This window comes from Phaenicophaeus curvirostris, chromosome 9, assembly GCF_032191515.1.
Source record: "Phaenicophaeus curvirostris isolate KB17595 chromosome 9, BPBGC_Pcur_1.0, whole genome shotgun sequence".
Taxonomy (NCBI): Eukaryota; Metazoa; Chordata; class Aves; order Cuculiformes; family Cuculidae; genus Phaenicophaeus; species Phaenicophaeus curvirostris.
Window position 1 is genome coordinate 3,912,513 of NC_091400.1, and position 13,734 is coordinate 3,926,246.

At 43.8% G+C, this 13,734-nt stretch overlaps 1 protein-coding gene across 5 annotated transcripts in view; it reads left to right on the forward strand.

Annotated features, from left to right (window-relative positions):
• Positions 1-13,149, forward strand: part of ARID5B (AT-rich interaction domain 5B) — a 117,660-nt gene extending 104,511 nt beyond the window's left edge. For all 5 annotated transcript variants that reach the window (XM_069864358.1, XM_069864360.1, XM_069864357.1 and 2 more), the window contains 2 exons: positions 3,292-3,490; positions 7,419-13,149. In XM_069864358.1, coding sequence (XP_069720459.1) covers positions 3,292-3,490; positions 7,419-9,569 — 2,350 coding nt within the window. In that variant the 3' untranslated portion in view covers positions 9,570-13,149. The remainder of the gene's footprint in view (positions 1-3,291; positions 3,491-7,418) is intronic.
• Positions 13,150-13,734: the final 585 nt, after the last annotated feature.

A 13,734-nucleotide genomic window follows, 5' to 3' on the forward strand; every position in this document is an offset into this window, starting at 1 on the left:
TCCCCTACTGTTTCTGCTCTTGGCTGGAAAATGTTATTCTTGTATTATTCCAGGAAAGAAAAAAAAAATGCCTCATGCTGCTAAAAATCTGCTGCCTGTGGAAAGATTTTTTAATACACTAGTGCTTACAAATTCTGTTTATGTTAATTGACTTATAAATAATACATTTTATTAATCTTAATATGGGAATCTTGATCATGGTAAAGGCCCTTTATTTGCTCTCCTCACAGGCTTTACAAGTAAATATTTTTCGGACCACAAAATATTCCCCCCTTTTTCCTTTTTTATGAATACTTTGATACTTTCCCCCCTGCCGGGAAGTACAGCCACGGTTCAAAGCGACTGCAAAGGTGGTGGCTGTTTCCAAAGTGCGATACATTTGAGGTATCGGACTCCACTTTTTTAGACACTATCTTTACCTCTCCTTGCGCAAAGATTGATTAAATCTTACCTGAGCTGCAAATATTTGACCAAAAAGAAAAAATATCTTCTGTTGGTTTCAGACATGTCACATTCTGCTAAACTATTTGGCCAACAGCAGATTGCATTCTTCCTGTGTTGGGCAATATTGACCTTAAATTGGCTAAGCCAGCTGCTTTTATGGCATGTGAGCCGGCTGCTTACATGTTCCGAGAGCTGTATTAGCTTTATTACTCCTGCGCTATAAAAACTTCTAATAATCAAATGATAAGATCATATCCTGTGGGTAATTGTGTTGTACCATGACAGGATAACTGAAGAAACATTCAGTGAAAATTGCAGCCGACGGAAATCTTGATGTGAAGCGGCAGTCGCTGGTGTTGCTCGACTCGGGGCTGCTCCCTGGGGTCTTGCAGCCCGCGTTCCCGACGGCTCCTCTCTAGCTGCCCCCCGGCGCCCCAGAACCCACCTCGGCGGCGCTGGGGACCAGCTTTTGTTTCAAACGAGGAGGGGAAAATCCTAGAACAAGCCGTCCTTGTGTTTTCATTCAGTTTTACCTTAGTCATGCCGCCTCCCCGATACACGAAACATTTAATTCCAGATTTCCTGCCGCTGGCTCCGGGCCTTTGACCGGCTATGTGAAATGTATTTTTACTGCTGTCGGCCTGCCAACTGCTGAGCTCAGTGAAAAATAACTAAAATGAAAACCTTGTACTCCCACGTGAACCCTTAAGATCAGAAAAGGAAATTTAAGCCACGGTTACTAATTAGCGCCAAAGCTAATGAGTTCTGGTGAGGTGCAGCGGGAGGAGGAGGAGTTTGAGTCCCGCGTTCCCCTACGAGGCTCGGTGGAGAGCACGTGAACGGTGATTAATCGTGTCGGCCCAGGTCTTGCTCCCACCCCGGCTGTCGCCGCCGGGTTATTCGCGCGGCATCTTCCACGGAAAGACTCACTAGTGGGCCAGGAGCATCCCCGTCTCTCGTGGGGCAGCGTCTGAAACCTTTACGGGTGGAATATGTAGATCTTTAACGGGCGACACGTTCCCATGGAAACAAAACAAAGTCAAACACTCCCCCTCGCAGTGCTAACAATTATTGTAATAAAATGTGGTTTTATTAAAAGTGATTTTAAATATTCAACACATGGCGGAGTGGCCTCGACGTTGCCCTGTGTGAAACCCAACCTTACCTCTAGTGAAGTCCAAAGTGCTTTGTGCGGCACGGGGAGGAGATCGGTGTTTTCACCAATATTAACACTTTGTGAAGAAAATGCAGCAGTCTCAAGTACAAACAAGATTTTTTTTTTTCTTTTTCTGCTTAGTTATGCTTTTTATTATATAAACATTAACTGTAATATTACAGTGGGAAGCAGGTATTTGGCAGCTACATATTATTTTGCTAAGTTTGCATAGAGGGAGCAGTTTCCAGTTTTAGCAGCTGTAACATGTTTAAACTCAGTTTGTAATGGGATCTGAAGATGAATATTCCCTGTGGGCTCTGCTTAGCTTCATTACTGGAGCCCTGCCAAATTCAGGGTTAGAAAGTATTATTCACGCCTCTTTGCACATACCATGTCAGAGCATGCTCAGTTAATGAATTTTGTTTCTAATATAGCATAAATTAGGTTTATATTTTAACATAATTTATGTTGTATTTTATTAAAATGTAAAATATTATGATCACGAGCAATCTAATTTCTGCTCTCTTAAGCCCAAACTGTGTTTGAACATCTAAGTATGTAAATCAAAATTGCATGCTTAGAAGCTGATTCTAGGATAACAAACGAATATCTGAACCAAAGAGGTTTCTGCCTTGGAGTCTTAGATTAAAGATAATTAAGGATTCCTGGTATTTGAACAGATTTATGTTGTTTATAAGCAAAGTACATTTTCTTCATAGAGTCAACTCATCTTTTTTTTTAAAAAAAAACAAATTATGTTTGCTGTATTAAAGTTCATATTTTTAAAGTCTGAGTCTTGTATTAATCCCACAGTGAGTCATTAATCATACCAAATGCATTATAAAAACTTTAATCACTGAAGTTGAAACTGAGATTGTAATGCAATCCATCCCTTTTAATTATATCAGTTATTTTTCCTTTCAGATCAAGAACTGTAAAGGGAAAACAGATAGATTAAAACTCAGTGTGTTTGATGCTTTCAGGGGAAGGGTATTTTTTTGTTTGTTTCTTTCTTGCTTTTTAAAGCGATCTTGTGCACTTTGTGGAGGACGGTTCTACAGTGAAAAATTCCTTCCTTCTTAATTCTTTTCTTCTCTCTTAAAAGACTGATGGAGGCAGGGAGTGTGGTGACTGTCACTGGATGGGCACGTTGCGAGGGTGGGCTGGTGCCGACTGCAGCGTGTTGGGTGCTGTACCCACCACCATCAATTTCCTATAAGCTTACTCTCTGGTCTTCTGCAGAGATCTTCGTGCTCACCCTTGCATGCAGGGGAGCAACCAGCCTAGAAACTGTAGCTGTTATCAAGTTGGCTGTGGCTTTGTCAGTGTTTTCCTGGGGTTTGCTGCGTGATTTAAGAGGGAAAATAATACATGTAGATTTCTTTTTTTTTTTAATCGGTCTAAAATGTAGTGGTTGGAATCCTCGTCTGGTACAAATTGGTGTAGCCGCACAAACCACCGTGCTGTTACTGGCAACTGATCTACTCCAACTCCACTGAATTTACGCCACATCGTAATCTTGCCAAATAAATTGCTTTATCGTACTTGGATTTGTAGATGTAGAGTTTAAACTGTTGCTTTTATGGCATGGAAGAAAGTGGATTTATTAACTAAACTGCTCGTAGTAGATACATTTTGTTCTTTGCTAGAATGGCAAAATCTGATCAATTATTTGTTCCTTAATCCCCTAGATTAATCCTGCCGTATGAAAGATTTATTAAAGGAGAGGAAGATAAGCCACTGCCTCCAGTGAAACCTCGAAAACAGGATAACAGTTCCCAGGAGGGTGAAGCGAAAACAAAAGTGTCTGGAACAAAACGCATCAAAAATGAAAACCAAAAGAGCAAGAAGGAAAAAGATAATGCACAGAAACCCCAAGATGCATCTGAGGTTGGTTGCTTTTCTGCTTTTCAACTTTTCAGTTAAAAATACGCAGCTCTAATCACGTGAAATCCAATGATAAAATATGTAATTTAAATTGGAGAATCCCAACCAGTTGGCCTTCAGGTGTGCTCAGGAATGGAAATGCAGTTGTTGTGGTACTGTCTGTGTTGGGATTTTGCTGGGCTACGAACAGCCACCAGTTAGCTCCATGTTGCACAGCAGTGATGGCAGAAAACCAAGCTCTCAATGTAACAAGTACTGTTTCTGCTCATTGTATTATACAGTGGTCACCACTAAAAGATCAGCAGCTGCCAAAGGAAACCACACAACTACCACAGTTATTTCCTCATCCAAGTATAGGGTGCGGGAACCTCTAATGCTGTTGATAATATTGTGGTAACAGTTGGACACAGCTGATTTTTATAATGGTAACCTTTGGATCAGCCCTTTCATGCTCACAGATGTATGCACGTCTGTTAAAAAAGCACATCGCTCCCCCAGATTTTTATAATGTTATACTAAGTTTCTCTTTGGATTGAAAGGTCAGATTTTGAGGGAAGTGCCTTCCAAGCCCTCACTGAGACTGACTTCCCTCTCACATGGCACAGATGGTTTTCAGCCGAGATAGGTTCCTGTTCTGTCACCTGCTTCACATGGGCAGGCTCCAGTTTCCCTGTAGAGCTGCGTTACCTGCAGTCATAGGACAGCGCTCGCGGAGCAGATTTTATGTTCACAGCCCAGGGTAAGATAGATCAGTAGAAATCATATTTGTCTGCAAATAAGAGTAAGTTTCAGATGTTGTTAAGTGATATAAAATCAATGGGGGGTTGCTCCTGTTTTACTTAAGGACTTTATTTTGCACATCCTGCCCACCCTCCCATGTGCCCTACTTGCACCCTGTGTGAACGAGGCAGTGAAGCTCCTCACACGCACCCCCTACACAAGACACTGCTTCTCCTGTCTCAGTCTGCCACATCACAGCAGCCTTCAAGACATTGCAGTGAACGTAGGTATTTAAAGAATGTCAAAACACACAATGTGCCCGGCAGGCTATGGCTGCTCCCTTGACTTAATTGGCATCTGGCAGGTATATAAGTCCTGTCTCTAAACCTGTTTGGAAATTGGTATTGAGTCAGCTACCGATGATCCTCCTCTCCATTGTTTAAAAAAACAATGCGAGACCAGTAAACATGGATGCTTCTGAGATTCTGTGTACCTAGTTTTCGGAACAGAAAATTTTTGTTTTTCATGTCCCACTGCCTCTCTAAGCTGTGTTTACAGGGAGGATTTCATCTCCTGTCCAAATCAGAGTTTGTGTTTGAAATTGCCTTGATCAACGGCATCCTTATTATCTAATTTAAGAGCACTCCACAGAGAGGGGAGGGGGTTTTGTTTTCCTTCACACTGTAATTTTAAAGCAGGGAACCCTGTTGGGGGAAAACCCCACCACTTCTGATGAAAATTACATAGGGCGGAGCGTGCGCACAAACCTGCTTCAGTCACTGGAAGGTTGCAACACAAATTGCCCTAAGCAAGGAGGTACGAAGTGAAAGCTCGTGCTCCCTTCATCCGTCATTTCTTCATGCCTGATTATTTATTGAGGGGTCTTGGATCTGCAAGATACATTGCACAGTATCCGTACTGCCACTGTTAAAGCACAACATAACAAGTCAGCAACAGAGCATCAGCCTTAACTTTGAATTTCCTTGCTTTTGTTGTTCCCTATCTCAAACTTCCTGCTGCTTAAACTGCAGTTATTTTTGTGTGGTTTGCAGGAAGAGTTCTTAAGCTCTGCTTATCGGAAATGTAGGGAGCCTAGACAAGACAATAAAAATGTACAATTACTGCAGTTTCCCATTGTAAAATGGTACCTTTTAAAGCAGAATTAATGTCTCCTCCCTGACTGGGGTGGAAGATGTGTCCTGCCCCTGTTTAGTCAGGCTGGGCCATTAAGGACTCAGCCTTCATGCAGATCACCATGTGGGTCGGTGGTCACACAAAGCCCGAGCAGCAAAGGGGCCTGCAGGGGTAGATGCTTCCACCCTGGGAAGGTGCGAAGCTAGAGAGCTCATCTGTCCTCTGCCATAGGGAGGGCTTTGTGCACAGGACGTGGCCCTTACGGGGCCAGCAGAAAGGGGATGTCCATCTCCTTTGGGTGGAGCAAAATCCAAGTCTGCTGGAGCCAGGCAGAAAGTTGCGTGTCCCTCTCACTCCAGCCATCCCCTAGTGGCAGAGCGCAGAGCCACGGTCCGTGTTTGGGCACATACCCCATCCAGACACAGCAGAGGTAGCGTGTTGCTCACCAGGAGCCTCCATAACCCCAACAAAGCCATCGCTTAAACCATTTCTGCGTATGGCCCCGAAGCTGGCTGTAGCTGTGAGTTGTAAAAGAGTATTCAGGTTATAATTGCACAGTCCTCTCAATCGTGTGTTCGACTTGTGCACTGTGCTAAGTATTTCGGGAGAGATATAACTTTAATTTATTAGGGTTGCATTTGCTTTTCTACTCTTCACTGTTTTCCTGCCGTCACAATGACATTGTCAATGTAACGAGCTACCAGACAAAATGCTGTTAGCCTTAGACTGCACATTTCCTCACAATAGCTGAAACTTCAATCGAAATGTTGGTTAGCAGAAACAAAGAGCAGAGTGTACAGTTATTAAATATGATTTCTCTTTTTTTTTTTTCTCTGCCTTGCTTTGCTCATCTGTCTGGTATTTTCCTGTAATTTTATAAGCTCAAGAGACTGGTGATGCTACTTTGTAAAGGACCTAATGATGGTATTTGGCTGCAAAAGGCAGCTATGAGTTTAAAAAGAAGTTAGGATGACTAACAGACACTGTAACTAATAGGCCAACCAAACAGACAGAATATTTAAAGGCAGCCGTGAAGAAATAAATCTCTGAGGGGGTTAGATTCATTAGGACCTTCTCCGATCTCCCGCTCCTGTGACAGACCATAAGGCAGCATTTAGATAATAACTTTCTGGATGCGTCTTATCTTTACAACGAAGAAAGAAAAAAAACAATAATAATAAAGGGCTCACACAATGCTGCTGTTTTATGACTGTCTTCTACCACGACATGTCAGAGGAGAGTGACAGCAGTTTTGAAAAGGGCTGTCAGTCAGCTGGATCGCAGATGGGACGCTCTGGTGACCTCTGCGGGTCGCAGTTCAGCCGGCTACATAATGGGATGAATAGTGTGAATTGTGCACACAAGCTTTATTAATGGGGGAGCAGAAAGAGCTGCAGTCCCATTGACAGTAACGTATAAAAGCTATGTTTGTAATAGCAGGCACACACACTTACTGAATGTTGACAACTTCATTTTAATCCGTTAATAAAAAAATGTGTGTCCTAGTTAAGCCGTGGCAGTGATTTGCTGCCTACAATAGGGATCCCTAGTATGCCATTTCTATCATTTTCACAGTTTAATGCAGAACTGAGTGTGAATGATCTCTGTGATCACTGAATTTTAAGATAGCTATGCTGGAGAGATTTTATGTAAGAAAAAAACATGGGAATCATTGTGCTGTTTTTGTAGGTGAAGCTGGCTAGCTGGAGAAATTTCTGTAGCCTTATTTGTGTTATGAAATCTGGTCACCTGCGTTTGCCTAATTAATTTTAAAAGAGTGTAACCTCATTGTTTAACTATGCGGTCAAGCCACTGGCACCTCTTGTCGGGTTACAAACATCTGCTGTTTGGAAATGCCTTATTGTGACCCTGGCAGGGGTGGTGTATTACTTAATACGTTGAAGAGGTACATTTCTTTGTTTGGGTCTGATGCATGGTGTTAGAGACTTCACTTTCCAGCGAGGTGATTGACAAATACTTCTCTAAAAGTAGCCAGCAGTCTACCATGTATGATCTTATGAACAGTCTGCCAAAACGCACCACATTCTTATTACTGTCTGTTGAATCGTTTTATTAGGTTTCATCAGAACAAGAGAAGGATCAAGAATCAGCAGACCAGAAAAATTTCCCTGAGCATCCTACAGCGGGAGAGATAAAACAACCCATGCAAGGCCCTCCATCTCATTTACCAGAGGCAGCTCGGCCACTGCCCCTGGAAAAGACAGACTTGACAGAAAACAGCATGAACAGTGAGAAAGCCAAGGAGGAGGTTCAGCACTCATCCTCTTTCTCAAGTATATCCATGCCCCCAGAAGAAGACACAGTGCTGGATGCCACCATCACGAAACGATTACAGCCCCCAGCAGATGTCCTGGAAGACACAAAGCCTGAACAAAAGCTACACAAAGCTTTTACTGAGAGCTTAGAAAGCGAACCCCCAGAAATGCCCTTCACAGCTTTCCCAGTCCCGCTACCCACTCAGAGCGACATGGAAGATGACAAACTGCCAGAGATGGCCGATTACATCGCAAACTGCACGGTGAAAGTGGACCAGCTGGGAAACGAAGATATCCACAATGCACTAAAGCAAACACCCAAAGTACTGGTAGTCCAGAACTTCGACATGTTCAAGGAAAAGGAGCTGCACGGGTCCATGAACGATGACCCCACTTTTGGTTACACACCGCTGCTCTACTCAAAGGGTAATCCAGGCATCATGTCACCTCTGGCGAAGAAGAAGCTGCTGTCACAGGTCAGTGGCGCAACCCTGTCGTGTAGCTATCCTTACGGTTCTCCTCCGCCTTTGATCAGCAAAAAGAAGCTGAACAGCAGAGACGAGCTGTCCTCAAGCTTATCACAAGGTCCCCACACCCCTAATTCTGATCCTGTAGCAATTAATAGGCCCTCGGTCATACAACACGTACAGAGTTTTAAAACCAAGGAAGACAGGAAATCGATTAATGACATTTTTAAACATGACTTGCTATGTAAACCAGATCCTCAGCGCTGTGATTTTTCAAAACATCACCTCAGTTCTCTTGCCGAGTCGTATGTACCGAAGACAGATATCCAGGACTGCAAAGATAAAATGAGTGAGAAAAGGGCACTGCAGCACTCCCATGTGCCCACTTTCTTGGCGGATTTTTATTCATCACCTCATCTGCACAGCCTTTATAGGCACACAGAACACCACCTTAATAATGAACAGACATCAAAGTACCTCCCCCGGGACATGTTCAGAGAGTCTGAAAATATTTCTACTTTTACTCAACACAAACACCAAGAAAAACTAAATTTAAATTATCGCCCATCTTTGCATCAGCAAGAAAAAAAGGCAGCAGTGGAGGCCTCTTCAGATGATCAGCCAACAGATTTGAGTCTTCCAAAGAGCGTACACAAACAGACTGCAAAGGCTCCAGGCTCCAGTCTCCCTCATTCATCCATGGCCCAGCAAGAAGGCAAAGGTATCTCCCCGTTCCAGGCAGCGAGCAGCCAAGCGGTGAATCTAGACTGTAACCCCAAAGCTTGCCGCGTGTCCCCCATGGCCATGACAGCCCCGAAAAAACACAGCGAATTGCTCCATAGATCTGGGAAGCAGCACGCCCAGAGGCTGGAGAATCTGAGGAAGATGGAGGGGATGGTGCATCCTATCATCAGCCGCAGAACAAGCCCTCAAAACGTAGGGACCGCCCGGCCTTTGAAGAGGAGCCTGGAGGATTTGGACAAAGTCATTTCAGAAAAAAAAATCCGAGCTGTCTCTCCTCTGCACTTACCAAAGGAGACTCCAGTGAAAGACAAGGTTTCCGACCCAGAAGGGGAAGGCAGCAAGCCGGTGCATGGGCTCCATTCTGGCAGCATGCTGGAAAGCCACAAATTTCCCCTTTCAGCCCCCATCTTCCCAGGCTTGTATCCGGGAAGCCTGTGCACAGGGCTGAACAACCGCCTCCCACCCGGGTATTCTCATCCCCTGCAGTACTTGAAAAATCAGACTGTGCTCTCCCCACTAATGCAGCCTTTGGCTCTTCACTCCTTCATGGTGCAGAGACAATTCCTCACATCCCCTGCAAACTCTCAGCAACTGTACAGACACTTAGCTGCAGCAACACCTGTAGGAAGTTCCTACGGTGACCTTTTGCATAACAGCATTTATCCTTTAGCTGCTATAAACCCTCAAGCCGCGTTCCCACCTTCCCAGCTGTCCTCTGTACATCCCAGCACAAAACTGTAAACCCCCTCACTCACAAAAAAAAAAAGGTCTGAGGAGAAAAGTTGAGTTAGCGACATTCCTCCCCCTGTGACGATGTCTTGCAGGTTTCACAATCTGGTTTTTTTGTCAAGCAGGACATAGTCGTACCCCACCCAGCGGAGCGCTTTGGAGTTCGGAGACGGGGACTTCTTCTTTAGTTCTGGGTCCCACATCAACCCCCCTTGCCCTTTATCTTTGCCCCTGCAAAAAACAAACAAACAAAAAAAAAAAACAACAAAAGAAAAACAAAAGAAAGAAAAAAAATCATTGGATTTTGCGTATGTGTTTTCTGAAAGGACCTTGTGTATGGTAAGAGCAGATGTTCAAAGGGAGCCGTGGAAATACTGGCCGAGTCCTGAGCTCACTGAAATCCCAGGTGAGGGCTGCGTTTGCCTTTCACTGAGCCGAGGACCAGGGGCCGTGAGTTGTTGCAAATGAGTCGAGGACTCGAGATGAACCTGGAAAGGAGAAGCAGGCCAAGAATCTGTACAATCAGTGGATGTGCTTTTTTGGGTAACTTTTCATGACTTCTAAAGATTCAATCAATGCAATGTATAGTAAAATGGCAATAGATTTTTCATTTTAACACTATTAGAACAGAAGGGTAAACACTGTTTAATTTGACTGTACATATCCACTTCGTAAACTACCAGTGTCACATTTGGTCACAATAATTTATATAGTTATGTTTGTCTAGTATATTCTGTGCTCTTTATGTTGGGGTTTTTTTTTTGTTCTGGGTTGGGTTTTTTTTTAAATTAAACAGTATCATTTTATCCGCAACTTTTTTTAAAGGCTGTGGCTGTCCTAATTTTTTTTTTTTTTTTATGTGTTTGTAATTTTTCCAGTTCCTTTATACTTTTGATCAGAGTTTTTTTTGTTTCGTTTTTGTGGTAACGTTTACTGTTTACAAACTGAAGCAACTGGTTCAGATTATTCTTAATGGTTATAAACATACTGTAGGTGATCTTTTGGTGCAAGGATGCAAACAAGGTTCCCTTCCCCAGGGTCAGTCTGCACCTGCAAGGTGCTGAGCACCTCTCGCCCTTCTCCTGTTGTTGCAAAGGCTCCTACGCCGCTTCTCCCCTCCCACTGAGCTTTGCTTTCCCATATTGTGGTCCGTGAATTTGTCAAGCATTGTTACTTACCTAGGCTGTGAAACCCTCCTGCCTACCAGAGAAATGGTCTAGAAAACAAAACCTCCGTGGTACAAGCTGCTGGATGACAAAGGAGTCCAGAAAATGGATTTGTGGTTTGCAAGAATGTTGAGGATTTCAGAAATTAGGACAGGAGCCAATGTTGATTTGGATCAGAGGCTTGCGGGTCCTGTGCCTCACGAACAGACTGGGCTCAGTAGGATAGGTAGGGGGTTGAGATGGTCCTTCCATGTCCCCATGGGGACCTCGGCTTCTCCCTGGGCATTCTTTTGCAAGGGGAAAGCCCAGGCAAGGAAGGGCTGGGGTTTCCTAGCGAAAGAGCTTCCCTATGGATGTATATTCCCTTTGCAGAACATCACCACTACGCAGCTGAGCAAAGACATTGATCAAGTGATGCGTGACTTGGAGGCTTTTTACAATGTGAAAATTGGTTGTCATTCAAACCATCTCAGTTACTGTTCAAAGACAACATTATCAATACAAAAAAGAAAAATGGAAACTCCTAAGAAACACTTTGCATGCTAGGCATGTCATTAAATTTTCCCGTGGTATGAAGCCAAATACAATATATGATGTATCATACTTAATATCCAAAGGTGGAAACCAGAATAATATACTCGTCTACTGTTAAAGATCCAGCTTCTTCAATTAAATACTTTATATTCCTGTGGTAAAGCTATATTTAATTGATTGATAAACAGACTAGTAGAACTTAGAACATGGATGTGCCAGTATGGAGGACATCTCTAGTAAAGTTGCACTAGATCTGAATCACGTGAGAATCAGGGGTCTGGGGATGGGGGGGAGAGGGTGGGGGGAAGGGGAGAGACTATAAAAATCTACAGCAAACAAGCTTGTCGTGTGTTTGGCAAAGCAAACGCTTCTCTTTCTTGTTCCAGTTAAGTCGTGTGTCCTGGAGTCGTGCGTTTACACAAAGTGTCTGATTTCCCTTTTGGTTACGTCTCGTGGGAGTTCGGTGGTCGCCTTTTTGGAGCCGTGCAGGGGCAGCGTGGGTCTAGGGGACGGGGAGAGGGGAGGAAGGCTCCTCGCTTGCCCCATGAGGAAACTGGCTGGCTGCTGGCTGGGGAAGCTCATAATATACTGGGCAGAACATCAGGGCAAAGGAAAAGAACTGCTAGCTTAAGACCCTAACAGAAGCCATGCATTATTTGTTTAAAAACTCTTTAACAGAGATCTTGGAAATCTTTCAAAAGACTACTGAATTCTCCATTGGCTGACGAGTGTATTTTTTTTTTCTTAATGTCTTAAATGGGTCTTTGTTTGCATTGTTTGAGTTCAAGGGGCCTTATTATTGAATGAAATTGCACAAGGCGTTCTTTTGTGCAATCAAACCATTGTTATTGGTAGGTTTGTAAAGGAAACTGTGGAATCTAATTGGCAATAGAGCCATAAATCTATTTATCAGAATCCAGTTCCAAGAAATGTTGCAATTCAAACGCACTGCGTCCAGGATTCATTAGAGATGCTGAAGGTTGTGAGATTCAAATGAGGAGGCCTGGCAGCGAACGGCTCACACGTAGCTTCTGGCCGTACGCTGAGTCGGGCTCCACAAGATGCTTGGGAAGTAGGGTCTGACTCCCTGTAAAACCCCTACCCCTAGCGAGGCTGGGTGAGAACAAGCCGGTGTGTCGCAGCAGGTCGGTCTTGGCTGCGTGCTGACCTGGCACGAGAAGTTTGCCTGTTGCGTTGGTGTCTAGGAGGTGGTTTTGTCCCAGCTGCAGCACCTCTGCCCTGCTGGGGCTGCTGCCTTCAGAGACCGGGGTCCCCTCGCCGCTCCCCAACCCGGTCCCTTCCTTTGTGGTGGTCAGCGAGGTCGCGTTTGAGCTGATTTTGCAATTGTCATTATTTTTGGGACTTCTTGCGCTGGTGTGAGGCGGGTGGCAGAGGCAGCGCTGCTCGGAGCGCTTCCCACAGTGTTTGCTGTACGCATGGTTGATAGTTCGCTCGTTCTCTTCCTCCTCCTCCCCTCTCCCTCCAGCCCCACAGTTTTAAATATGTTCTAATAATGGCAGCATAATCTACTAGCTGTTTATACTTTTTTAACTTTCTTTTGTTGTAAATATTGTATACTTTTTGTGATTCAAGTTATGTAGCCTATATGCTCTGTAAGGTGATGATTTGTATATATAAAAATGGCCCAGTAATATTATATAGTTTCCCATGTAAAAGGTTATTGAGTAACCTTTGTGTTAGTTTAAACACTACCAGAAATAAAGCTGAGCCAACTATAAACACTCAATTTTTGTATGTTTTCCAAATTGTACTTATTAATGCTTTTGATACTGTATTATGTGCCAATAGTTTCCCAATCACATAGCAGGCAAAAGATATTTTGTACTTTTTGATCCACTGTAATATTTAATAAAAAATGTTACTATCTGTTCCCTTTTGTGTTTGATTAATAATTCTGTAAACAGCCCTTATCGCAATGGATTACATATTATCCCATCCGACCTTTCAGCCCTCTTATATTGGCTTTTCTAGAAAAAATATCTCCTCCTGCAAATGATTAGATTAAAGAAATGGAAGTTTGCAATTTCCTAGAGGAGGAAGAGACAAGATCTTTTGTCAGTGCCCCTCTATTTTTGCAGTGTGCTCCCATTAAAGTGTGGTCAGGCTGACTGTAGGAATAGCTTTTGAGGGGATAACAGCCTTGCTTACGCCAGTGGCTCCAGTAGCAAATTTACTCCATTTGAATCTCAGAGCAGAATTTTTTTTTTTTTTTTACCAGTACTGCAGACTTGAGTTAGGATCTGAAAATTGCCCTCTGTTCTTCCCAGACCCAGATTTTGGAGTTGGACGCTACCTAGCCCTGCTGAGGGCTCTGCAGACCCTGCCGTGGGCTGGTGAGATGTGCAGGAGGTCGGTTTGTTACCGTGTTAGTGACTCGCAACCACTGAGGGATTTGGCAGCGAAATGTTCTGTGGTCTGAGCAAGGATGAGGGATGCTGCGCCGCTAACTTGCTGCG